General features: G+C 40.2%; 1 protein-coding gene across 3 annotated transcripts in view; it reads left to right on the top strand.

Moving 5' to 3' along the window:
* The window catches only part of Brwd1 (bromodomain and WD repeat domain containing 1), a 99,625-nt gene that overhangs the window by 64,786 nt on the left and 6,858 nt on the right, over positions 1–27,981 (top strand). The window contains exons 30-41 of one of the 3 annotated variants that reach the window (XM_042687230.1): positions 3,706–3,861; positions 4,412–4,532; positions 5,832–5,957; positions 7,702–7,774; positions 9,532–9,573; positions 11,579–11,725; positions 12,442–12,594; positions 14,756–14,922; positions 18,652–18,881; positions 19,856–20,020; positions 20,560–21,435; positions 22,795–23,694. In XM_042687230.1, coding sequence (XP_042543164.1) covers positions 3,706–3,861; positions 4,412–4,532; positions 5,832–5,957; positions 7,702–7,774; positions 9,532–9,573; positions 11,579–11,725; positions 12,442–12,594; positions 14,756–14,922; positions 18,652–18,881; positions 19,856–20,020; positions 20,560–21,435; positions 22,795–23,694 — 3,156 coding nt within the window. Of the gene's footprint in view, positions 1–3,705; positions 3,862–4,411; positions 4,533–5,831; positions 5,958–7,701; positions 7,775–9,531; positions 9,574–11,578; positions 11,726–12,441; positions 12,595–14,755; positions 14,923–18,651; positions 18,882–19,855; positions 20,021–20,559; positions 21,436–22,794; positions 26,667–27,981 lie in introns of those variants that run through there. The other 2 variants (XM_042687231.1, XM_042687232.1) reach the window with 2 other exon arrangements.

The raw sequence follows: 27,981 nt of genomic DNA, 5'->3' as shown, positions 1-27,981 counted from the left end.
TCCCTGTTTTCCCTGTATTCTAAGTTCTGCCTTCAGACCTCAGCTGATCTTCTGATCAGCTGATCTTCCCCTGACTTTCTCCTCCTTACATGTGGCCTCCTTTCTTTCACCAGGTAGGCTGCTGCAGTCCATCTTTGTTTCTTTGTTTCTTTTTTTAAATTTTATTTTATTGTAAAGGTAATATACAGAGGGGTTACAGTTATATAAGCCCAAGTAATGAGTACATTTCTTTTTGAGCAGTGTCACCCCCTCCTTCATCTTCTCCCAGTTTTGTTTCTATTCTCTATGCTGATGTTCAGTGCCTCACACACTATTGCCTCTTGTGCTTTTTTTTTTTTTTTGGTGGGGGGAGGGGAAGGATTCTAACCTGAATGATACACAAAAATATCTCTAATTAATTTTTTAAAATTATTTTTATTTTTTTAAATTTTTATTGTGAAAATACTGTACAGAGGGGTTACAATAACATGGGCAAGATAATGAGCACATTTCTTATCAAGCATTGTAGCCTCCTGCTTTGTTTCCCCTTCCCATCCCTTCGTATCCTCCCCCCCTCTCCCCATCCCTCCCCCCACCAAAGTTGTAAAGTTCCTTTTTCGACATAACGACTTGTACATCTCATTGTTGCAATGGGTCCTCCTGTATCCCTGTTGTAACAACTTGTTTTTTCCCTTCCCCTCCACATATACCAACATCATATATAGTGAAAGCAGGGGTTGTACCATGGGGGAGGGACATACAAGGCAACAAAGACATAATCTTATAAATATGTTAGAAACAATCGCATGAAAGATTCTCTCTCTCTTTTTTTTTTTTTTGGTCAGTCGTGGGGCTTGAGCTCTAGGCCTGGGAGCTGTCCCTGAACAATTCAGTTCAAGGCTCATGCTCTACCACTTGAGCCATCGCACCACTTCTAGTTTTCTGGTGTTTTTTTTTTTTTTTTATTGTGATTAAGTGATTACATAATTGCCCAAATTTCTCAGTATTGTGGAATAATGATGATCATTTAAAGTCACAAGCTCATTCTAACTTTCCTGGAGCTAATTGTCTATCACGGTCTATAACATGTAACGGTGTACACATACACCATACATGTGATCAGCAGCATGGGGTTATTTAGTAGTGGTTCTACCAGATGAGTGGAAGTTCTTTGTTTCTTAAGTCCTGTTAATTTTGTCGTATCACCTAACATTTTGGATTTAATATCCACTTATCAGGGAGACCAAGTACCGTTTGTCTCTTTGCTCTTGGCTTACCTTGCTCAACATGATTTCTTCTAGCTCCATCCATTTCCCTGCAAATGCCACCTAATTAACTTTTGAACACTCTGCTAGACATTGTTCTCAACAACTCTATGAGGTAGAAACCTTTATTTTTGGTTGCGGGATGGGGGTGGCAGAGAGGGAGGTTTTGGGGCTTGAACTTGGGGCCTGGGCATTGTCCCTGAGCTCTTTTTGCTCAAGTCTAGTACTCTACCACTTTGAGCCACATTGCGACTTTTAGTTTTCTGTTGGTTGATTGGAGATAAGAGTCCTATGGGCTGGCTTTGGACTGTGATTTTCAGATCTTAGCCTGCTGAGTAGCTAGGATTACAGTTGTGAGCTTCCAGCCCCCAGATCAGAAACTTTTTACTGCCCTTGTTAGCAGTGGGTAGATTGAGACACAGGTTAAAAATGCAAAGTAAGAGCTGGACAAGGTGGAGTCTCAGAGAGAGAGAGAGGGCAACAACCTGGTCTGCATAGTGAAACCCTGTTTATAAACAAACCTTGTTTAGGGTCCATGGTATTGAGTGTGATGTGGTTTAATATTCTTTGGTTTAAAAAAAAAGTCTTTTGTTATATTGACTGCTCATACAGCTTTCCTTCATCCTCTCCTTTTTTTTTTTTTTTTTTAAAGTTGAGGTGCTTGGGATTAGTCCTAGGTCCTTGTTTCTGTTTGGCAGGTAGGTTGCCTAGCCTGGCTGGAGTCAGTCCTCTTCCTGAGATGTGGAAGTACAGACTTGTGCCACTTCTCCCAACTGCTTTAACTGCCTTGCCTTTTGGATAGGTAGAAATCATTACTGTGAAATGGACTGTGAAAGGGAGAATTTCGGTTTCTTTGAGTGGTGGATATCTTGTCTACTCAATTTCTTATGTTTCTGTAGAAAATAAAATTGAAGTCATTTTTTCTTTTTCAAGAACATGACTTAAAGGTTTATTGCCATCATCATTCATACTTAAAAATTGTCCATCCCATAGCTAATCATAACAGGTCAGACCTTGAAGTTGAGATCATTCACAGAGCTAGACAGTGGTATCTCACACCTGTAATTCTAACTACTCAGGAAGCTGAGATCTGAGGATCTTGGTTCAAGCCAACCCAGGCAGACAAATCCAAGAGACTCTTACCACCAATTAACCAGCAAAAAGCCAGAGTGGAGGTGTGCGGCAAGTGTTGGAGTCAAGTGAGAGCATGAAGCCCAGAGTTCAAAAAGTTAATCGATATTGTATAAAACATGTTCATTGGCTTTTTAATGACTATATTTGTCAGGAAAGTTCCCATACGCATTTTCTTCATGCTTTAGTTTAAAAACTGCTTTAAAGCAGCTGTCCTAGAGGCACTATTTATGTGTGTGTTACATATGTGTGTGTGTGTGTGTGTGTGTGGCATGTCTCCATTGGAGAGTGGCCTGAAAACACAAGCTGCCACAATGGATGATGACATCCTGTGTCTGTCAGAACTTGTACTTAAGCGTTCCACTTTCCCCACTAGGAGTTAAAAGAAGTCATCTACTTCATTTATACTCCTTGCAGTTAAGGAGATTAGTCATCTCTCCTGTCGAGATTAATTTGCCTATGTTGCCTTAAGTTTTTAAATGAGTTCTGATATCTGAGAATGTGATGACAATTTAAGTTTTATTAGGGTGGGTAGATTGTGTTGTACTTGAATTGTAGCAATTTGTTAATCTCAAGTGATAATCTTTACAAAGCTGCAAATTTGGGGCCAGGTTCAGCAGTGCAAACAAGTATTTCTACCACTCCAGAGGCAAGGATGAGTAAGATTGTGAATTTAGGTCATTCCAGGCAAAACATTGGTGAGACTGCCATCTCAACAAACAAGGCCAACAGGCTAATGCTTGCCACCAATCCAGCTACCCTGGAGGCAGAGATAGGAGGAGATAGGCCAAGGCTTGCCTAGGCAAAAAGCAGCCTACTTTGTCTGAAAAATAAGGAAAGAGGTGGTATGGAGGTGTGGTTTGAGTGGTTTTGGCTCACAGCACAGAGCCCTGAATTGAAACCCCAGTACTAATAGGAAAAATTACAAATTTGAACTTGTTAAAAAATACTTAAATTTTTAATTTTTTTGTCGGGACTATGGCTTTTACTCTGGGCCTATCTACTGTCCTGAGTTTTTGTGCTCAAGACTAGCACCCTACCACTTGAGGCCTCACTCCACTTCTGGCTTTTTGGCATTTTATTGAATATAAGAGTTTCATGGATTTTCCCTGTCTGGAGCGGCTTTAAACTGCAATCCTCAGATCCCACCTTCCTAAGCTAGGACAACAGATGTGAGCCAGTGGCACCTGGATGACTTTTACTTTAATTATATAGATGTAACATAGTTTGTGAGCTTTGAAAATTGAATTTTGGTATAGGACCGGACCATTAGTACTTGGATTGATTTCTTCCCACCTCTTCTTGTTCTTTTTTTAACTTGAATTAATAGTTGATCCACCTGAAGAATTAGGAGCAAGTGTTTCTGTCACATCAGATGAGCTAGAGAAATTGCTCTACAAGCCACAGGAAGGTGAATGGGGTCAGAAATCACGTGATGAAGAATGTGACCGGATTATCAGTGGTATAGATCAACTATTGAATCTTGGTAAGCTTTTGGGGGTGAAAAGTTCCATTTTCAACTTTTTTTTTTTTTGTCGGTTGTGGGGCTTGAACTCTGGGCCTGGACACTGTCCCTCAGCTCTTCAGCTCAAGGCTGGTGCCCTACCACTTGAACTACAGTGCCACTTCCGGTTTTCTGGTGGTTTATTGGAGTTAAGAGTCTCATAGACTTTCCTGCCCGGGCTGGTTTGAACTGCGATCCTCAGATCTCAGCCTCCTGAGTAGCTAGGATTACAGGCGTGAGCCACCGGTGCCCGGCTCATTTTCAACTTTTCTATACAAGTATTTTGTTGTATAGACGTATGCTTATATCTATGTATTTCTGTCAGTACTAGAGCTTGAACTCAGGGCCTTGCTCTTGTTGTGTTGGCTTTCTACATAGCCACTTGAGACCCACACTCAACCCCTTTTATAAAAGCATTTTCAAATAGCATAGTTGAGGTTGTGTTTGTTGCCTTGTGATTTGACCGGTCACATTACTCTGTCACCTAAAGATGATGGATTATTGTCAAAGGCTCTCCTGTCTTCCCTAACAGATGCAGCAGCAGCATTTGCAGGCCCAGTCGATCTCTCTACATATCCAAAGTATTGCACTGTGGTGGCTTATCCAACTGATCTGTACACCATTCGAACGAGGCTCAGCAATCGGTTTTACAGGTGAGCAGAGAACTTTCCAACTGGTATATTGGTATACCCTTTGGCCTTAGCGGTTATGGTAAATGAGGAACAGGTGGTCAGATGAACCTTTCTTATTTGGATTTCATTCTTTTGGAATAAGATGTTCTCCTTAGTGGTGTTGGGTGAATTTGGAGAGAGCAAGCCATAAGGTAAAATACCTTGCTTCTGTCCTTAATTTTTAGTCCTGTGTTTTTCTTAGATTATATTATGTACATACTGTTTCTTACTTTTTTTGGGGGGGGAGGGGGTCTGGTCGTGGGGCCTGAACTCTGGGCCTGGGCACTATCCCTCAGCTCTTCAGCTCAAGGCTAGTGCTCTACCACTTGAGCCACAGTGCCACTTCCGACTTTTTTCTTTTTGCTTATGTGGTGCTGAGGAATCGAACCCAGGGCCTCATGCATGCAAGGCAAGCGCTCTACCACTGAGCCACCTTCCCAGCCCTGATAATATTAGAATTTTTTTGGGGGGGGGGGGGAGGGGTCTGGTCGTGGGGCCTGAACTCTGGGCCTGGGCGCTATCCCTCAGCTCTTCAGCTCAAGGCTAGCGCTCTACCACTTGAGCCACAGTGCCACTTCCGGCTTTTTTCTTTTTGCTTATGTGGTACTGAGGAATCCAACCCAGGGCCTCAGGGATGCAAGGCAAGTGCTCTACCACTGAGCCACCTTCCCAGCCCTTACTGTTTCTTACTTATATGTTCAGATTCCTTTACACTCGATGTAATTGGTTAAGGATATATTAGCAGTGTGCCTGTGACCCAGAAAGATTACTTGACAGAAGCAGTGGCTTTTCTTTCATGTCCAATAGTGATTTTTATAGCAGTTGATTTATAGAACTTAACCATTACACAGGCATCTTCTTAAGTTCACAGTTGCTTTCCTTTATATCTCTGATATTATACACTAGACTGTGCATGTGAGTGAGAAACCGCTGTGGCAGTTTACAGCCACATTGACTGTAGCCCAGCAGTTTTCTAAGGTGGAAAAAGGCCTGGTGGAAAAGAAAGTCTGTATGTTTGTGAGTGTGTGTGTAAGTGTTGAGTTGTAGAAAGGAAAGGTGGTGTTTGTGTAAGTGGTGTGTTCAGCTGCTTTCTGAAGTTCCATGTCACTGCAGGTATCACAGCCCAGGCCTGCGGTTGAGTGGATGGCATGGAAGGTAGTTCACTGTCCCACATCAGTGGTTTGGATCATGTGCTGCTCTTTCATTAACATGCATGTCCTTTGATTTGGTTTCTTTCTAACTTTTTAGTCTAAGCCCTCAATTGTTTATTTGCTTTTGAAGGAGGCTGTCTGCATTAATTTGGGAAGTCCGATACATAGAACATAATGCCCGAACATTTAATGAACCGGAAAGTGTAATTGCAAGATCAGCTAAAAAGATAACTGACCAGCTTTTAAAATTTATTAAGTAAGTAATCTTAGATTATCTATGTTGTATAAAAATTTACTGCATATTGTGTTTTTAGAATTGTTTACTTTTTAATTTTTTACTTCCTGAATTATGCCCGTTTAAATTTTACTGTAGGTACCAAATTGCAGTTTTAATAAAAGAAGGAGAAACTGACTGATCCGCTTTTTATGCTTGTAAAATGTTGAAGTGGTTTTGTTCTTGTTGGGTGCCACATGCCTCTCATCCACACCCTGTTTTTATATAGCATACCTGTGAAATAATGATTAGCTCCTATAAACTGGTGTTGAACAAGTTGTAGGGTTTCCTTGGACTTTGATAATTTTTATACCAATATCCTTTTTGGTTTTCTAAAGATCCAGTTGTATTTTCTGTCATCTTTTCTCTGTTCCTCACTGTACCTTGATATTTTCCCCAGAGTTAGTCTCTGACTTTGCTGAGGGCACTTAATTTGTGACTTCCTGGTATTTCCTGGTGATTCTATGAAACTGTACATTATGAATATTCCCCATTCTTTCTTGCATTGGGAAATCAGTTTGGAATAGAATGAAGATTGAGGTGGCAATTGTAATCTGAGTTCTAGAATGGTTTCAGACATAATACAATAAATCAGTATTCAGTGTCTTTATGTCCAGGTTGAGAGAATAATTTGTAGATGGTCCATCATTTTTTTGCACCTAGACCAAAACTGGAAAACCGCTTCCCTCTCAGATTTCCTGAGTTAATTCTGTCCTGTCTTCAGGACTCAGACTTGGTTATGTCTCCCCAGAGTCCTATTCTCTACTTCAGGAAACACATTTTTCTCATCCTCAGTCTTCTCCTGTGTGAACGTTCAGTGAGGGTCAGGCCTTCACTTTAATGTCTTCATCTTTTCCTTCCTGTCTCAGTACTTCACTTTTTGTAAGAGAATCCATTCAGAGATTCCTCAAAGTGAGGGTATTCATTGGGCCTTTTCTGGAGTGATAGCTTGCATTTTTTTTCCTCCAGTGGGGCTTGAACTGTGTACCACAGTGCATCACAGAGTGCTAGCTACCACTTTGAGCCCAGCTCCACTTCTGGCTTTCTGTGTGGTTAATTGGAGATAAGAGTCTCTCGGACTTTCTGCCTAGGCTGGCTTTGAACCACAGTCCTTGGATCTCAGCCTCTTGAGTGGCTAGGATTATAGGCATGAGCCAGCGTCACTGGTGACAGTTTAATTTTTATATATACTTAAAAAGTCATTGTAGGGTAGATGACATGGCTCATATCTGCAATTCTAGCTACTCAGGAGGTGGAGATGGGGAGGATTGTGGTTCAAGGCCATTCCAGGCAAAAAGTTAATAAGATACCATCTCAGCAAGCAAGCTGGGTATAGTGGGGCATGATATCTTCCAGCTATTCAAGAGGCTGGAGGTAGGAGACTCTGTATGAGGCCACTCCTGGATAAAAATTCAAGATCTTATTTGAACAAATAACCAAAAAGCAGACGAGGGCTAGGGGTATGGGTCAAGTGGGAGAGTCCCTACCTTGTAAGGGCAACGCTCTGAATTCAAACCTATGTCACCTAAAATAAAAACAACAAAAACCCAGCAGTATTCTAGATTAGGATTTTCAGATGGCCTCCATGGAGGACTAGGGCAAAATCTGGTCTGATTCTTTAGGAATATGAACCTTAGGGAGCTGTTTATACTTCAGTATGCAGTTTGAATTCTTGGCAATAGTGACCACATCTACATTCTTTTAATGTAAATTTTTGCTTTTTTAGGAACCAAGACTGTACAAATATCTCAGAACTGTCTAACACATCTGAAAATGATGAGCAAAATGCTGATGATTTGGTATGAAGCTTGTCAGTTTTATCATTACTTTTGTTAAATGTTTAAAAGTTTTTGTCAAATAACAGCTGTTGGGTTGAGAGGTTGGTTCAAATGATAGGGTACCTGCCTAGTAAGTATGAGGCAAAGCCTTGCCTTCAAAACCTAAAACCACCCAATAGAAAAGAAAAAAAAAGACTATGTACAGAGTATGCGGACAATTCTTTCTTTTGGATTTTTTTGGATGGCCCTAACATATAAGCCCATGGATAACTGGTAGAGTTGTTCTGTGGTTTCATTTTATACAGAACAGAAGGCTGTTCTGTACATCTATAAGAATAATGTTAATTTCTACAGAATCTTCTACTTGGGCTTACTGATTTTATTTTGCCAAGATAGATGGGAATAAAAGTATATACACTGGAAAATAATTAAGGAATAGGAAAATATACAGAAACTCAAATCCAAGAAGTAGAAGACTAGATTTCTTTAGGTGTTATAGATAGAGAGCAGAATGTAAACAGTGAATTTTGGATTTAAGAAATGGGGAATACAAGTGTGTGTGTGTGTGTGTGTGTGTGTGTGTGTGTGTGTGTGTGTGTGTGTGTGTGTGTGTGTGTGTGTGTGTGTGTGTGTGTGTGTGTGTGTGTGTGTGTGTGTGTGTGTGTGATGGGGCTTGAACTCTGGGCCTGGTGTGTGTGTGTGATGGGGCTTGAACTCTGGGCCTGGTGTGTGTGTGTGATGGGGCTTGAACTCTGGGCCTGAGCACTGTCCCTCAGCTCAAGGCTAGTGCTCTACTTGAGCCACAGCACCATTTCCATTTTTCTGTTGGTTTATTGGAGTTAAGAGCCTCATAGACTTTCCTGCCCAGGCTGGTTTTGAACTGCGATCCTCAGATCTTAGCCTCCTGAGTAGCTAGGAATACAGGCATGAGCCATTGGCGCCAGGCTCAGTTTTAATATTTCTGTGTAACAGGTTTTTTTGGTGCTGGTCCTGGGACTTGAACTTAGGGCCTAGGCACTGTCCTTGAACTTTCACCACTTGACCCACTGTTCCATCCCTAGCTTTTTGGTGTTTAGAGATAAGCATCTTAAGGACTTTCCTGCCCAGGCTGGCTTCAAACCATGATCCTCAGGTTTCAGCCTCCTGAAGAGCTAGGATTATAGGCATGAGCTACCAGCACCTGTTGATGAGCAGTTGTAATTAGAAAGTTTGGAATCATTGCATGAGTAGCTACATTTTTGAAGCCACATTTTTGACGGAATGGGAGAAAGGTTAAGCATTGTTAAGATGGATAATGGTGCCTTATGCCTATAATTCTAACTACTTCCAAGGCTGAGATGGAGAAGATGGAAGTTTAAAGCCAGCCTGGGTAGAAAAATCTGTGAGATTCTGTCTCCTGTTAGTCAGCAGAATGCTGGACTCAAGGAGAGCTCTAGCCAGCCTAGCAAGCAAATGCAAGACCCTGAGTTAAGAAACCTTAGCTAGCCGGGCACCAGTGGCTCACGCCTGTAATCCTGGCTACTCAGGAGGCTGAGATCTGAGGATCGCGGTTCAAAGCCAGCGGGGCAGGAAAGTCCGTGAGACTCTTATCTCCAATAAACCACTAGAAAACTGGAAGTGGTGCTGTGGCTCAAGTCGTAGAGCGCTTGCCTTGAGCTGAAGAGCTCAGGGACAGCGCCCAGGCCCAGAGTTCAAGCCCCACAACCGACCAAAAAAAAAAAGAAACCTTAGTTATCAGCAGGGTGATGTAATCACAAGATGTTTTGTTTTATTCCTAGGATGATAGTGATCTTCCTAAAACATCTTCTGGGAAAAGGAGAGTAAGTTACACTGCATGACTGACTTTTATGCTCTGTGTATTTTTTGTTTTAAAAACTAAATCTTTGGGGCTGGGAAGGTGGCTCAGTGGCAGAGCGCTTGCCTTGCATGCCTGAGGCCCTGGGTTCGATTCCTCAGCACCACATAAGCAAAAAGAAAAAAGCCAGAAGTGGCACTGTGGCTCAAGTGGTAGAGCGCTAGCCTTGAGCTGAAGAGCTGAGGGACAGTGTCCAGGCCCAGAGTTCAGGTCCCACGACCGGACCCTCCCCCAAAAAATTAAAAAACAAAAAACCCCCCTAAATCTTTGTTTTTTGATTTGGGCTTTGTCCTTGAAAAGTTAAAGTATGTTTATGTTGAATATTATATAGAAGAAAGGAATTGCTACTAAATGTAATTAGGCAATGCTTAAATTGAATTGTTCCAGAGTGAGTGAGTGTGAGATAAGATGGGCGTGGTGGGGGTGGTCAGGACATTGGTCTGTGAGACAAGGGCAGGGGCAAGGGTATAGGGTGACAGGATGCTGGTCTGTAAGACAGGGACAGTGCGGGCAGCAGAGGCCTGCAGGATGCTGGTCAGTGAGACAAGGACAGTAGAGAAGATAGGTTGGTTGGGATGCTAGTCTGGCTGGTGTGGAGGAGCCAGATGCTGTGAATGAAGTGACTTGTTTCTGGTTGTTACCTAGGGGCAGATGATGCTATACTGAAATCCAGGGATGCCATTTAGAATTTGGTAGAGGACCGGCTTCTCGGCCATAGTAGAATCCAAAGGATGTTGAGTTTTGGAAAGGTGGATATGTTAGATCTGATTGTTAGTGTCCCATGGAGCTTGGTCTCCTGGGATAAGGGTGGTTGGTGCTTGTTGTGAGCAGATGGGAAAACAAGATCTTTTAAGGAGATAATTAACTAGGATTTGGTGACTAAATCTTTTGAAAAATGAGGAAGATAAAATTTTAAGGGTAATGGAAAATAAGTTTCGAAAACTGGGTAATTGAATCAGAGTGCCATTAGCCCAGCATCTGATGCAATAGGTTAATAGATCTTTCACAAGAAAATGGTAAAACATTTAAAAATTCATGTTAAATTTCATCCAGTGCTCCTTAAGTTTAAACTTATTAAAAAAAAAAAAATCCAATGCCAGTTTCCTTTCACTATGCTTGCCCTAAATAACATTGAGCATCCAAGACTTGAGTATTATCTGATTTGCCATTTTCATATAGCTTCATTTCTAAACTCAGGTATGCTGAGTTATCTTCATTTCTTTGCTTTATCTGTTGTAAGAAATGATAAACTTAGTTGCTTAAGCAATTAAAAAAATGTTCCTACCCTATAGATGTGTGGATCAGAAGCTGATATGGGCCTTGCTGGGCTACAGTCATGGTGTTGGCTTGGCTGGAAGCTTTAGAGGTAGCTCTTGGTATTCTCCAGCTTCTCAAGGTTGCCCCCACCCTTTGGGGCAGGCAACCTTCTTATAGTCAAGCCAGCAGTGTGATGTCTCTGATAGAACTCTCAGTCTCCCTCTTACAAAGATCCTGTTATAGCAGTGGGCCCATGTGGTACAATTTCCATATCTTAAATTCCATCCGCAAAGTACCTTGTCCCTGTGATGATGATCTAAGGATTGTGATATTGATATCTTCAGTGGGGCTGTTACTTTGCCTGTCACATTATGGAATTCAGGCGTTCATAATCTATGAAAACCAATTTTATACGTTAGTGAAGTAGCCATTGAGTGGGCATTGTGTTCTGTTTGGAGTATGCTTTTCATAGATAATCATGTAGCTTTTCTGAAATGGACAGGTTATATTGAATTGTGTTTGAATTACACTTTAAAATTTAATTTTGAAGAAATGTGTTTAGAACAATGTGTGGCGTGACATACATTGTAAAGTAGCCATAATTCTTAATGACACAGAGAACACAGTAAAGATGGTTCAGTTGCATTTTTGCCATAGTGTCTTATGTAGTTTTTTTCCTATAAAACTTTTTAATATTATGAATGTATTTTTAGGTCCATGACTGGAAAAAAAGGAGCAGCAAAGCTACCAACTATATTGAAAGCAGCTGGGAGAAACAGTGTAAGGAGCTAGTGAACTTAATTTTTCAGTGTGAAGATTCTGAGCCATTTAGACAACCTGTTGATTTGGTTGAATATCCAGTAAGTTTCCATTGTTTGAATGTCTGGGAATTTTCTTGTTTTGTGAAGAGCAGATGAGGGCAGAGGTATTTAAATGAAGTCTTAGAGAGTAGAGACTATAACAATGAACAGAGTATAAGAAAGCCTGGTAATTGCTGAAGAGTGTAAAGCAGGAAATTAAAAAAGCTTTCATGTCCTATTATCAGGAGACATTAACAATGAAATATTTCTTTGTACCTTGCTTTTATATCTGGATGTGTTAGGTTTTATGTTAATTTTTTCCACCACTAAATTAGCTGTAGGAGCATAAAGAGTACTTTTTTTATTTGTTAAGCAGTATTTCGTAGCAATGGTTTATAAATGGTTATCTCTTATCAGCATTATGTAGGCTTAGCACTAGGAAAAGCAGAAGAGTGGGACAGTTTCATTCATTTAAAGTAACTGGAACATTTCTTCAATTCCCTATTTTGACTTTCCCCAACAAATAAACAAGAGAAATGATAACACAGATGTACCGTAGGGAGCTTGGGAATCACTGAAGAGTATGAAGCAGGACATTGATATTTGGAAATAATATTCTTTCTACTTCATATTTATATCTGAGTCTGTTTTTAATCATTATTAACTCTTAACATCTCTCTCACTTTTTCTCTTTTATCACTGAATATTTTCAAGGTCTTATGTATTTATGATTTTAAGAGCAAGAAATTCATCTATGAATTATTTTTAAAACCTAGGACTACCGAGATATTATAGACACTCCAATGGATTTTGGCACAGTAAGGGAAACTCTAGAAGCAGGAAATTATGACAACCCTTCGGAGTTTTGTAAAGACGTTCGGTTGGTATTTAGCAATGCAAAGGCATATACACCAAACAAGAGATCAAAGGTAATTAAAAATATATTTATTATATTCAAGTAGTTGTACAGAGTTGGTCATTCAACAAAGCAGCTTTATGAATACTGTGTCTTGATTAATGTTGAAGGTAATTTTTAAAGTGTTTTTTTAGTCAAAGTGTGCACGATCTGGGCTGGGAAGGTGGCTCAGTGGTAGAGTGCTTGCCTTGCATGCATGAGGCCCTGGGTTCGATTCCTCAGCACCACATGAGCAGACAAAGCCAGAAGTGGTGCTGTGGCTCAAGTGGAACAGCGCTAACCTTGGGCTGAAGAGCTGAGGGACAGTGCTCAAGGCCCCATGACCAACAACAACAATAAAGTGTGCATGATCTGTGTATTTCCTACTTTCTGAAAGCTTAAAGAGAGGTGAACCATGAGGATGGCTATGATGGACAGAGTTGCTGCCACCCAGCAGTTTTTGTCTTACAATAATTGACGCTTATCATAATCTACTGAAATTTTCTGCTGAGGTGAAATTTGGTTAGAACGAACAGATTTTTCAGTTACTGGGGATTCATTGTGTCTGATGAGAGATTCAAAGCCAGCTTGGACAGAAAAGTCTGAGAGATTATTATTTTGGAAAAATAACTTGTGGAAAGCTGACTGCAGTTGTGGCTTAAGCGGTAGAACACCAGTTTAGGAAGTGTAAGGCTCTGAGTTCAAACAACACTACCAGCAAAGGGAAAACAACAAATGTGATACACAGAATGAGATATATGAGTCTGGTAGAGTCTGGAAGAACATTAAAAGTAAAAAAAGAGAAAAGAGAATTGAGGATACTGACTACATAACCATGTTTTAGGTCTGAAAATGTGACACAGGAGCTATCATTATACAAGCAGCATAGCTATCATACAACCAGTATGATGGCATAGCCTTTAACCTTGGCTGCTTTGAGTTGTTAAGGTCAAACCAGCCTCAAGAAAATGAGCTCCTCTCCCAAGACTACAGTCCCAATACAAGATCCATGGAAATGGCTTAAGTGGGAGAGTGCTTGCTTAGCCAGTCTATGGCTCTGTCTGGGTTGTTTCCAGTACCATTAAAAAAAAGTTTAGACAGCACATTGCTCCGTTCTTATTAAACATTATTTATATGCGGGATAATTTTTAACATGTGTGGTAAATAACCAAAAGTGCTTGTAGTATATCCTCAGTTTTCATAATCAACACAGCCTTATGGCCAATGTATATGCTACATGATTTAAAAAAAAAAAACAGTCAATGTGAAATATTTATTTGATAGTGTCTTCAGTCACTTCAGTCATCAGTCAGTGACTCTGCTGATGGATAATTTTGCCCTAAGTTCATTTGGCTTCACTATATAATGTCAGACTACTATATTACTAAATCTAGATTTAATTAAGGGCGGAAGTGGCACTGTGGCTCAAGTGGTAGAGCACTAGCCTTGAGCTGAAGAGCTGAGGGACATCGCCCAGGCCCAGAGTTCAGGCCCCATGACCGGACCCCTCTCCCCCCAAAAATTGTCCAAGTAAAAAACATAAAATCACAGACACATAAGCTTATATCAGTTATATGGAGAGGTATTTCACAGTTATATCTCCACACACATTTATACTGTACTCCAATCCATCTTACCTCCTCTGTCATACTGTGGATCTATTGCTGCTTCGTTGAGGAAAGGGTTAGGGAGTGGGATGTATTTTCTTATATTGGTTGTGCTGCATCTCTGTAGTTCACATGTAGAGACTTACTCATATTTGGCAGCATAGTCAAGTTGCAAACACAGATGGTAGAAATGTGCTTTTGTTCCCCAGGCTCAAACAGTTGCTGCTCTTTTGCTGCCAATAACAGCTTTAAAACCAAGTAACTTCCAGAAGAGCTTTAGGAGACATTCATTCTTTGGCTTAGACATGCAGATATGAGAAAGTAGAAAAGAGAGTAAGATCTATTAACATGTAGACTCAAGTCTTGGATTCTAGATCTTATGGAGCTATTTGATTTAAAATGGCTTTCTCTATCATCAGAAAGCTATGTGTTTGAAATGTCCTATTTCTTCACAGATGTCATTGAAGGAGAGGGCTGGAAATAGGAAAATGGTGATAGGATATATTGCAGATCATATCAGTTACTCTAAATAGAGTACTGTGAAAGATTTTTTTCCTTAATTCTTGTTTTATTCCTGTGTCTCTGCAGATCTATAGTATGACCTTGCGATTGTCTGCCTTATTTGAGGAAAAAATGAAGAAGATCTCCTCTGATTTTAAAATCGGTCAAAAATTCAATGAAAAACTTCGACGAAGCCAGAGATTCAAGAAAAGCCAAAATTATAATGGTGTCATACAGGCCAATCAACGTGTCAGGTATATTGCTTATGCCTTGCTTCCTAGACAGTCCTTTTTACTTTAAGGTCATTATACTACTTTGATTATGCTACAAGTTCTTGATGTTTTTAGAACACTATATATTAAAAAGAAAAACCTAGTAGCAGATTCTTTTTTCCTTTTCTTTCTTTTTTTTGATCAGTCCTGGGGCTTGAATTCTGGGCCTGGGCACTATCCCTGAGCTTCTTTTGCTCAAGGCTAGCACTCTCCACCATTTGGGCGACAGCGCCACTTCTGGCCTTTTCTGTTTATGTGGTACTGAGGAATTGAACCCAGGGCTTCATGCATGCTAGGCAAGCCCTCTTACCACTAAGCCACATTCCCAGCCCCATAGTAACAGCTTCTTAAAGTTTGAAAGCAGTTCTGTCAATGTAGAGCAGTTAAATGCTTATTAGACCTTTATGAAATCATAGATTTAATAAAATATTTGTCTTTTGCATAAGAAATGGCTATATGTATATATACACACACATATACATACATACATACATACATACATACGGTCTTCAACTCTGGGCCTGAGTGCTGTCCCTCAACTCTTCACCTCAAGTGGTAGCATGCTAGCTACAGCGCCATTTCCAGTTTTCTGGTGGTTATTGGAGATAAGAGTTTCACGGACTTTCCTGCTCGGGCTGGCTTTGAACTGTGATCCTCAGATCTCAGCCTCCTGAGTTAGCTAAGGTTACAAGTGTGAGCCACTGGCGCCCGGCTTAAAAATAATTTTTTATTGAGCTTGATTACCTAAATTTCACAAATTTTACAGTATTGTGGGATGATAATTAGTTAAAGTCACAAACTTTAACCTTCACAAGACAAATTGTCATTATTATGGTCCACAACGTTTGCAAATTCTATGAGTTTTGACAGTACAACCGAGAAATGGCTTGTTAATATAGAGTAAAACAATTACTCTGTGATCTTTTGAGCATCTAACTCTGGGAGGGCAAGTGTTTATTAGCTATAATGTACCTTATACAAGTGAAGATTAGTCCTAAGAAATTTATCAGTAATTTTGTATTTATATTCTGTTTTCGTTTACTATACAGCTTACGTTAATACCAAATTTTCAGTACTCTGAAGTGTTGGAATGTGGAAGTTGTGTGATTGGAGTTTGTTTCCATGTATGTTATGAATATGAAGTATACCTGAGGTGGGGTTTCCTTGTTCATCTCTGTTCTCAGCACTGTTTCCAGTTAATACTTTTTGTCCCCCAATACATATAGAAACTTTAGCTCCCCTCTTCTGCCTTATTTTACAGTTGTCCTATGGATCACATCTTTTTTTCCTGCCAATTCTTGGGCTTGAACTCAGGGCCTGGTCACTGTCCCCGAGCCTCTTGGTATTCAAGGCTAGTGCTCTACCATTTGAGCCACAGTGCTCCTCTGGCCTTTTCTGAGTAGTTTATTGGAGATAAGAGTCTCATGGACTTTTCTACCCAAGCTGCCTTCAAACTGCCATCCTCAGATCTCAGCCCCTGAGTAGGTAGGATTATGAGTGTGACCTGGCACCCAGCTGGATCCCATCTTTATATGACATGTTTTGTGTAGCTATCTCTTAAGAATAAAAATCCTGTTACTTTTGAGACTTGTACTTGAATTTGCCTTTCTCAGTTATAAAAGTTTTTATTTGAGTGATCCTCTGGTATCCCCTTTTTCTTGCTTAAAGAGTTCTTTTAAAATTGCTTATAAGGAAGACATGCTAGCAGTGAATTCTTTTGTCTTCTTATTGAAGAATCCTTTTGCTGCATATAAAAATTGTACATGTTGGCCGGGTTCTGGTGACTTAAGCCTGTAATCCTAGCTACTCAGGAGACTGAGACCTGAGCATCATGGTTCAAAGCCAGCCTGGGCAGGAAAGTCCGTGAAACTCTATCTCCAATAAACCACCAGAAAACCCGAAGTGGCACTGTGGCTCAGGTGATAGAGCACTTGCCTTGAGCTGAAGAGCTGAGGGACAGCACTCAGGCCCAGAGTTCAAGCCCCATGACTAACAAAAGAAAAAAAAATGGATATGTCACTTTGCCTGCCAGCATTTTTAATGTTTTGTCTTACTGTTTCTGAAGAGAAATTTGCTACTGATCTGAGGTTCCCTCTCTTGTGTATATGAGTTGTTTTTCCCTTGCCTATTTCATGATTTTTATCCTTGTACTGTTTGCTGATCATGGTGGGTATAGGTTTGGAGCTCTGTGTGTGTGTGTGTGTGTGAGTGTGTGCGCGTGCGCATGCATGCATGTGCGTGCACTGAGTATGTGTGGTGTGTATCCTACTTGGAATTTGTCTAGTTTTGTTGATGTCTAACAGTTTTCATGAAATGTGAGAGATTTTTTTCAGCCATTATATCTTTAAATATCACTTTCATATCCCAAGTAGGAATCCTTTAGGGGCTCTTAAAGTGTTTATACATGTTTGGATAATCTTGAAAATCACCAAATCTTCTGCCAGCCAAGATCCACTACTGGATTTAACTGCTTGTTTCATTTATCGCCCTTTTCAACTTTGGAATGACATTTGGGTGGATCTCTGTTTATATTCTCTTTTTGATGAGTCTTTTTTATTTTTATTTTTTTAGTTCTGTAAATGTAGTTTCCTTTAGTTCTTTGAAAATTTTTCTAATAACTGATTTTAATGTCTGCAGTTTTAAAACCAAGTCTGACATCTGGGTTGTCTTAAGAGCTGTCAGTGGTATTTGCTGTTAGTGTACTATTAAACTGCTTCTGATCCCTTTTCCTCAGTGACAGTGCTTCTGCTTTTAGTTCTTTCTTGAGTGCATTGCCTGTCTCTCCTTGCTCTGTTCAACCACTGAAGTTTTTGTTTTACCCTTCCACTCCAACTTGATTTTAGTTCTTATTTTTGAGCTTAGCTTCTTGGATATCTGAGGTCAGAAAACTTTACATGAACTTTTGAGTGAGTCTCACAGCAAACATTTCCGTTTTCCTCATGTCCTAAGTCTGTCTTTTAAATTTTGGCTGAATTCTTGGTGAATTCAGCTTAATGCAGCTGTCCTGGCCTGTGCTGTTGGCCCTGTGGAACTACCTGCAGTCAGCTTTTAAATGAAGATCTCAAACTGCTAATTCTCAAACCTTTTGAGTCCTGGGAATATAAGAGAGAGGGTGGGGGAATGGAGAGATGATGTGTGTATAGCACTGCACTTCCTAGGTTTGAGAACCCCTCCCCTCTCTTTACCCTTTCTTACTTTTTCCTTCCCCCATCTTTCTCTCTGTTTATCTCTATTTATTTTGCAGAACTGGTGGTGATTGAACGTAGGGCCTAGGCAGATAAGGTGTCTACTACTTGAGCAATGTTCTCAGTTCTGTAGTTTTCTGTGTTTTCTTTGGAGGGAAGTTGGAGGTAGTACAGGGAATTGAACTCAAGGCCTCAGATTTGCTAGGCCAGCAGTTTTGAGCCACTTCTCCAGCCCTTGGTTATTTTTGAGATGAAGTTTTGCTATATCCCTGGTTATGATTCTAAAGTGTTCAGCATGTATTTGGTACTTGGGTTATTTATTCATTACTTTAAATTTGAATAGAAATATGCCAAAAGAAGAGAAAGGAAAGATAGTAATCCATATTAGAACGATATTGATAGTATGTCTTAATATCTTCATCATGAAAGTATCCTCAGATTAGTGAAAAAAACACTTATCTACTGACTCTCTGAACCAGTTCATTTGTTTTAATAAATACTATTTTTTTATTCATACCTTACTCAGAAATATCAAGCAGAAGCGGTTAAAATCTCAGACAAAAGTAATTCCTGAGTTGGCAGATTCTCCTCTCCAGTTGACCTCAAGTAGGGCAGCTCATCCTGGAAGCTGTGAGGCAAGTGCTGGATTGTCTTCAGGAGCCATGTCTTCTGGTGACTCTTCCGACTCTGCTGCATCATCAGAAGGAATAAGGAGAAATAGACCTGTTACCCTAAGAAGTGGCTCTGTGCTCTCTGGTAAGCAGCAGAACATTGTTTTTAGCTATTGAAAATACACCGTAGTAGTGCCGTTACGGTGGGGATGGAAACAAAATGAAACACGGCCTTGGCACTACACTGCAAGAGCATAGGGCTTCACAAAGAGACAAAAATAACACAGACCCATTAGAACTATGTTTGATAAGAACGGTGTTTGGCAAATGGTGTAACTACGTTTTATGGAAATTTGCATCCTTCAGCATTTAAAAATATTAATATTTGTTGCAACTTGCATGTCATCTTAAAAAGAGTGTTGATAGTCTTGTTAAGTTTCAGGTTTTGTTGACACAGTTATAGTTTAGTGGGTAACTATAGCTGAAGCTAACTCTGTATCAACCTGTGTAAGTAAGGCTGTGGTGCTTATGTAGATTTGCCTTGCCTGGAGTGGTTTTGGTGACTTGTGATTATTGATTTACTGTTTTAACTTAATGCTTATTGTATGTCTCTCATCCAATATTTCATTACATGGTATTGAAAAATATACCTGCAAATAAAAATTTGGAATGAGAGTGAGTTATAGGAATCTGCTATGGAGATAGTCAGACAAGCTGATAGAACTCTGTGTGTATTTATAGAGTAACATGACCAAACATTTGTGACAGAGTGGTTGAAATGGGGACCTGGATTAGGTAAGCAGGGAGAAAAAGCATGGAACGAAATGATGCTCATGGGAAGACTTCTTTTGGGATACATGAAAAAGAGTGGGTTAACAGATAGAGATTGCACCCACATTTCAGAGCCTTGCCTAACCTTGCTACAGATGGCTACTTAATACTGGGCCCCTTGTCCAGTAACTGTCTCTTTTAGGAAGATAAGCCAATTGAGTAATGATGTGCGAAGAAAGAGTCTGAAGGCAGGTGTGGAGTGGATAGGAGCAATCTCTAAGCGAGAAATACAGTTTGGTGTACAGGTAGGAGAATATTAGAAATAGCTGTCATTTTATTTTTTCCTAGAAAGTGAAACAGAAGATTCCTTAGCTACCTCTTCATCCTCTTCAGCTTCTGATAGTTCCGAGGAAAGCAAAGTGAGTTCAAGAGCTCATGATTCTTTGCGCAGTGGGCTGTCAAGAGGCAGCAGTTTCAGGGTGACCAGAACTAGAGCTGCTCAAAGAAAAACTGGTAAGAGACTCCCATGCCAGTGGGCAGGGCGTGTAACATCTATGTGCGACCAGCTGTGTATTAGACTAAATTTGGAAAGGAACTCGATTTTGTCATTAAAAAGTAAAGAAAATCATAAAAAAAAGAGCATTGAGAAAATGTCTAATGGCTGAGGGGAGGGTTTGTTTGAGTCCATCTTGGCCTGGAGAGAGCTACAGAACATGGTACTTTCTTAAGGGAAAAAAAGTTGAAAGTCTAAGCTAGGTTAAGCTAGGTTCCAGTGGCTCATGCCTGTAATCCTAGCTACTCAGGAGGCTGAGATCTGAGGATTGTGGTTCGAAGCCAGCCCGGGCAGGAAAGTCTGTGAGACTCTTCTCTACAATAAACTACTCAGAAAAAAAATGTCAGAAGTGTGGTGCTGTGGCTCAAGTGGTAGAGCACTAGCCTTGAGTAAAAGAAGTTCAGGGACAGCGTCCAGGCCCAGAGTTTAAGCCCCAGGACTGGCCAAAAAAAGAAGAAAAAAAGAAAACCTGTCTAATTTATTGTTATCTTTTCCCTAGGTTCCATTTCTTTAGAAAATGGATGTGGCAGAAAAGCTGCTCGAAAGAGAGTCTATTCAAGTGATTCTGATAACAATTCACTACAGACTGGTGAAATTCTAAAAGCCAAAGCTGGAAGTAACCGTAAAGTCCTGCGCAAGTGTGCTGCTGTGGCTGCCAGTAAGCTAAAGCTAATGAGTGATGTAGAAGAAAATTCCAGCTCTGACGAGTCCTGCTCTGGACGGAAGCTTCCTCATCGCAATGCTTCTGCAGTAGCTCGGAAGAAGTTGCTATACAATTCTGAAGATGATCAGAGTCTAAAGTCAGAAATTGAAGAAGATCGAAAAGATGAAAACAAGCCATTGCTGGTGTCCAGTTGTCATGCTCCCCACAATACTGTCAGTGAATCTGAAAACGGAGATTCAGAGTCAGAAAGCGATTTACGGGTAGCCCGGAAGAATTGGCAGGCTAATGGCTTTAAGTCCTATACTCAGGCAACTTGTAAAACAAAATTTCCTGAAATAGAGTCTTCTGAGGAAGAGTCTAGAAGTCATGATTCAGACAGTGGACACAACAGAATTGCTCGTCCTTCAACATCTGAGCAGAAAACTCAGACAGAGTGTCTCTCAGAGGAAGCTGAATCTGAGCCAGGAGACAGTGTGTTTCGCAAGAATGTGAATATCTTTAAGAAGGCAAAAATCTTGAGTGATTCAGAAGACTCAGAAGAACAACATAGAGAAGATGCTAGATGTCACAAACTGGAAATGAGCCCAGTTTCAGGGAACTTGAAGTGTGAGTCTGCTGCAGTGCCTCAGTCTTTCTTGGATCATGTATCTGAAACTGATGTAGAATCAGATGACAGCAAAACAAAAGGAAAACCACATAGTTTTAAGAAAGGTAATTAAACATATTTTCCTTGGTTCACTAATTTAATATACTATTCTCTTTCTGCTGCTCATCAATGCTTTTTCCCATGGCAAACATTGCCAGCTGCATGTCTTCTCCATCACTTGTTAGCCGACAGGACAGCAGAAGGTAAGCACCCACCCACACCAGCCACCTGTGGCAGCTTGTTCCCAAGCAAGGTGGACTGGCTAAATGTAAGGAAGGGCATCACAGTAGCTCTTTTTTTTTTCTTTTTTCACTTTCTTTTTGTATGTGTGCAAGTCTTGGGGCTTGAACTCTCGGGGCCTTGGCACTGTCCCTGAGCTTTTTTGCTCAAGGCTAGCACTGTACTACTCAAGCTGCAAGCTCTGCTAATGGTTATTTAGTAATTAGTTGGGGATGAGTCTCATGGACCTGCCTGGGCTGGTTTACAACTGCATTCTTCAGATCTTAGCCTTCTAAGTAGCTAAGATTACATGTGTGAGCTACTATCACCTGGCTGCCAGCAGCTGTTTCTACAGGAAGTGTCTAAGTACTTTGTGGTGTTTATGAGGCTGTCTCTCTCTCTCTCTCTTTTTTTTTTTTTGGGTCTGGTCACGGGGCCTGAACTCTGGGCATGGCACTGTCCCTCAGCTCTTCAGCTCAAGACTAGCGCTCTACCACTTGAGCCACAGCACCACTTTTGGCTTTTTTCTTTTTGCTTATGTGGTGCTAAGGAATTGAACCCAGGGCCTCAGGTATGCAAGGCAAGCGCTCTCCCACTGAGCCACCTTCCCAGCCCCAAGGCTGTCTCTTAACTCCACAGCACAGTGATGAAGTAGTGGTTGAGTTAAGATCATACTACTAGTAATGGGGATTGGCTTCAAAAAGCACGAAAACAGTGAAATGGAAGAACAAAGCATTGTGATTGAACTGTGGTCTTAAAAGTATGGTGGAGGGCGAGGAAGGTGGCTTAGTGGTAGAGTGCCTTCCTAGCTTGCATGTAGCCGGAAGTGGTGGTGTGACTCAAGTGGTAGAGTGCTAGCCTTGAGCAAAAGAAGCTCAGGGACAATTCCCAGGTCCTGAGTTCAAGCCCCAGAAATGGCATCCCCCAACTCCCCCCCCCCCAAAAAAAAAAAAAAGAAAAGTGATGGAGAATTAGGGATTCGTTGGTATTCTTTAGCACAGTCGCAGACATTTTTTCTGGGTTCATGAAAAGCTTTATGAGCGTGGGTGTTGCTGCTGGCAATAGTTTAGAGGTTGGAAAACTCAGAGTGAGTGGTGTGGACTTAATATATTTATTTAAATCATTTCAAAGGTTGAACATTAACTGTTGTTTTAGAAGTAATTACTACCTTACCAAAATTTAAAAGAATACTTATTAATTTTTAGATTTGACACCACAAGATGATGAACAAAGCAGAAAGGTTTCCAGGAAAAGATTCTGCCCCAGGGGCTCAGAGAGCAGTTCAAAGGCAACTAAGAAATCCTCAAAAGCCAAGACAGGTTCTCTAAGGATTACGCGAAGCAGCTCCACTGTGGCTGCCAGCAAGGGGCAACTTGTGAGCAGCACAGACGGTGCTGGTCTAGAAAATGTGTATCCTAGAAGGACAAGGAAAAAGCCCCTACGTTTTGCTTGTACCACAGCTAAGAAGGCACTGAGTGAGGATGAGAATGCTGTGGACTGTGAAGTGCCCAGTGAACAGTCTGCATGTGGTGGTCAGCCCCCAGAGCCTGACTCTGAAGGCAGCACAAAGAGTGTTGGACACACCGTAGATGGAGACTCGGATTCTGAAGGTGTTCCAGATTCAGTGCCTAAAAGCAGGCATGACCGTTCTCACAACACAATTGTACATTGTAAAACAAAAGGTTCTTCTGTTGGGTTTTCAGAAGCAGACTCCAAAAGCCATGCTTCAGGGAGTGAGGGTAGTAGCTTTCCTTCTGAGTCAACAAAAGCTCCTGTAGAGAATAACTTCGAAGAAGAACTGAACTATGGGCTCCGCAGGTGGAATGGCAGAAGACTCAGAACCTATGGAAAGGCTCCTTTCAGAAAGAGGACTGCGGTCCACAATCCACAGACAGCGGCAGTAGGGGAAGTCAAAAGGAAAAGATTGCATTCTGAGTTAGAAGATGTGAACGTGTCTGAACGAACTGGGAGTTCAAAGTGCAGACCCAACACCAGCCCCACGTCATCCGACGCGGATTCCATTGTTGACTCAGAGGTTGATTGCACCGATAACACAAAAACCAAAAGGAGGAAAACAAAAGGAAAAGCAAAAGTAGTTAGAAAAGGTAAAGGTTTTACAAGTAACACATCTAAAACTGTGAGACGGCAGAGACAAAGCAAACGTCCTAGGCTGAGTGTGGATGATGACGACTGGGAGGAGTTGGATTGTGCAAAGTCTAAGAGAGTTCTTCGTCGCTCAAAAATAAAAACGAGAAATCAGGGTAGACGGACCGTGAGGTACCACGATGGGGATGATGACAGAAGCTTAGAGAATGTGCTAGAGCTGAAGGAGTGCACCTCATGACCTTGAGGGAGCCAGGTCACTTAAGAGGAGACGGACTGGAGAGTATGGCGAAAGCTGGCTGATAATAACATTAGTTTGTCTTACAATTCAGGGAATATATTTATATTTTTCTATGAAAAGTTATGAATGTGACTAAATCATGACTGTTATTTTTATTTGCACTTGCTGGTTTTTGTAGCAGCGTTCAGTACAGGTGCCAAAATATGCTTCGTTTTGGGGGCAGATCTACTTTGACAGTATTTGACTACATATAGGAAGAGTTAAACACTAGAGACCAGAGAGCATTACGTCCTGGTAGCAAGTGTCCTGCAGTGTTTTTTTGTTTTTTTTTTCCTGAGTTACTGCAGAGCTGGTAGCTTCTAACCCCCATCCTATACAGTAGGTGAACAATTTCATGTGACCTATGTTTACAAATTCTTCATACATGTGTGTATACTGACGTAATAATCATGGAAGTGCAGCCATGATTAGCAGGCCAGGTACCTACCACTTTTCCCCCTTTCCTTGTCTACTTGAGTAGAATGCATTATACTAGATTTGGTCATTTTCATTGAAGTGGTTTCTAAGTTTCTTTCCAAATGCTGTTGGCTCTTTTTGTTTTATAAGGGACATGTGATCACTTTTATTTTATAAACTTGAATTTATAAATGCTGGTAAATTATTGTAATGTTTTGAGTGCATATTTTAAACTCTAAGGCCAGGGGATAGTCAGCATTTTCTTTTAGATTGTAGACTAACAAAATGTTACATAATTTTTCTTTTGTCAAAGATCTCCTAGTTTTCCATTGTAAGGGGTTTAACCAAAATCTTGCTCTTCCATAATTTTACTCTGAAATAGAGGAGTTTGTGTGCCTTAGGTTTAGAGGAAGTATGTTCTTTAATAGAGTGTACAGGGCTAAAATTATTTAAGTTATATGTAGATTTCTCCCTTTGTATTAAAATTGTAGAGAGGAATTTTGTTAAAGAGTGCAATTGCAAATCTTACCTAGATAGGAGAATAGTTAAATGTCTTTTCTTCATCTCTTTGAGCTTCATTGCTGCCAGGTGCAATTCTAAGCAACCTTTGCTTTAGGTGACAAAATGCGTTTTTATTTATGCTATCTCATCCAAATAAGTAAGACACTCTCATCCATTTGAAGTGAAACTTTATCACATCATCCCATGTACCATAGTACACTTATTTTTGAGCCAAACATTTTCACTTGATGGGCTTTTCAACTCTAAACAGTATAGGTGGCCATTCCTAACATTTGTCCCTGAATGGTTTACATATTTGGTAGATAAGAACATCTATACCTTTAAGTTATTTGTTGGACTTAGTTGTGTTTGGTTTTAAGCAGAATTAACCCTTTCTCCTGTGTTTCCTTGAGGTGGCAGACAAGCAGAATCACTTGACTGTGGTGTCAGTGTTAGAGAGTGTTTTTAAGCATCCTTCATAGTAGTTATCTGTTCCACTTGACATAATAGCAGGGACTTAGTCTTTCTGTGCCAATGCAAGGGAAGTGGGCAGGTATTTGGACATTGCCAACAGAGATAGGCTAAGTACTTGCCTCTCATCTAGTGGTTTAGAGATACTCTGTCCCACCACAAAGTTAAAGCTCTGATGCTTTTCTTCTTTGAGCTCCTGTTAAGTATCTAGTAGACAGACTGATTCAGGACAGTTGTCTTCGTTGACCTAAAAAATACATAGGATGCCTTCTATATCCCTAATTTTAAGAACTAATATAGTTTAGTTATCAGAGCCATTAATTTATTTAAGGTCTTCTTAAGTTCTCTCTGATTATATCTGTTCTCAGGGTTATAACTCCATGTTTACCATCATCTACAAAAAGTACCAAAAACCCATTAGAAAATACAAAGTACACTCATCCGTTAGTATGTAAATTCTTTTATAAAACCTTGGACAATTTGGGCTTTATGGGAGAACTGTTCAGTCTTTGTATGGAGTTAGCTGGTTGGCTGCTCAATCAGTTACTGATTTTTCTTTTTGTCCAAAATGGTTAGACCTTTGTGTATAGAAGCAGCGTTTTGGTTTCATCAGAAAGCAAGAATGGGTCTGGTGACTTTAAAAGTGTGGTTGGCCATGATGGCCTCTCAACTTGAGAAGTAAAGTTAAATGCGTATGGAGAAAAGCATTTTATGTTTTTTGTGTTGTTTTGTTATGGTGCTATTCCTGAAGTTTGAAGATGTGACACACTCCTAAATACCATTAAGGACAATTAATAAATACTAGTTGAAATGTTTACATTGAGCACTAGCACATGTTTGACTTCTTTCTACTGACTTGAGTTAAGCAGGGACTTCGTGCACAAATGCACTTTAATGTTTAGGATCAGTGTGGGCTCTTCTTGAGAAAAAGACAAAGGGTTAACAAAGTGAATGTGAGCTGGTCCAGAAATAAGTGCTATTGCTTTCTGTTGCACTTGAAGTCATTTAATGGTGTTTATGAAAAATGACTTTATTTTCCATTCTGGCTGTATGTCCAAAATCTATGATTTTATTCAGTTATGTCTTTCTTTAAAAAAAAGGTTTTGAAGTATTCAGATGTGATGTTTACTTCCTTTGAAAGATTAATTTTACCAAGCGTATTAAGAAAAAGAGATTTTGAACATTTAAAAGATGAGGTTTGAAAAGTATCTTTTACCCCACCTCCTATTTATTTAACAGAGTGTTCTAACAATGTGTAGTGACTTCTGTATGAATAAAAGGAACATTTGTCCCATTTTCAGATAATTCCTAGGGTTGTCATTCTGTTTCTTAAAGTGGAAAAAATCTCAGGTCACATAATTTCTCATGTAATACTTGAAGTTGTTAGGCTCATCTTCTAAGTTTTCATAATGTAGAGCTTTCTTCTGCATAGTATAGTTGTGCCTGAAGAGGTAATTGATTTTCAATAAGAAAATTGAAGAAGGTGCTTTGAGAAAAGGCATTTCAAAACCTAGAGGTGCAAGTGGAAATAGGAAGCTATTCAACAAACCCATAAGAATATTGAGGGTATCACTGTCCAAAAGTTAAGATATACATGTGTTCTTTGTATGAATAGCTAACCCTAAGTAAAAATTCTTCATGAGGAAATTGGGTACACACTGCATTCATTGCTAGTACCTCTTATTAAACTCTTCCTTTCCCCCTACAGAGCAATCAACACAGAACTTATCTTTATTATATAATATTACAAGATTAAATTGGTCTGGTTATCCTCGGCTCACGCTTATAATCCTAGGATCTCAGGAGGTTGAGATATGAGGGTCTTGGTTCGAAGCCAGCATGGGTAGGAAAGTCAGTGAGACTCTAGTCTCTGATTAACCAGCAAAAATAGCTGCAAGTGTAATTGTGGTGCAAGTGGTAGAGAGTTTAAACTTGAGTGAAAAAGCTCAGGGACAGTGCTCAGGCCCTGAGTTCAAGCCCTAGGACTGGCCAAAAAAAAAAAAAAAAGATTTGAATCTTATCAGTACAAGTTGATTGATTATGTCAGCTGAAGGAAATGAGAGAAACGTTTGTGTCAGCAGATTGCAAAAGCATTGGTGATGGGGCATGCAGTGGTGTTTGTTTTCCACTCTCAAGTTGGTTCTTAAATATTTTGAATTGCTAGACACTGGTTTTGTGTTTTGTCTTTTTATAGCTGAAATAACCAGCTCCAATCTTGTCATTAGTAGAAAGTCATTATGTGTACTTTATCAGGTGCCTCACAGGTGTCCCATTGGAGAGAAATTGTAGTTCATTATTCCTGCAGAGCATTGTGAAGTGCTTTGCACCTAGTATTGCTGTTTAAGTTATTGCCCCTCCCCCAACTCTTGCTGTTAGGTACCAGAACATGATAAAGTAGAAACCCTATGAAGTTGTGGTTTGATACCATATGCTGGTATTTGGAACCATAAAGACAAAACCAAATAAAACTAGTCAAAACAAGGAAGAAAATGGGACAGTGTGGAGAAAACTAGAATGCAAATGTTAATCTCACTTGTACAGCCAAATGATGAATTTCATGGAGAGGATAGGGGAGTAAAGACTGGAACGCTGGGGATTGTGTTGCCTTTTCTTACATTTT

Source organism: Dipodomys spectabilis, unplaced genomic scaffold (assembly GCF_019054845.1).
Source record: "Dipodomys spectabilis isolate Male_0828 unplaced genomic scaffold, ASM1905484v1 ptg000107l, whole genome shotgun sequence".
In the NCBI taxonomy this organism is placed as follows: domain Eukaryota; kingdom Metazoa; phylum Chordata; class Mammalia; order Rodentia; family Heteromyidae; genus Dipodomys; species Dipodomys spectabilis.
The sequence above is the reverse complement of the archived record's forward strand: the minus strand, read 5'-3'. Positions and strand labels throughout refer to the sequence as shown.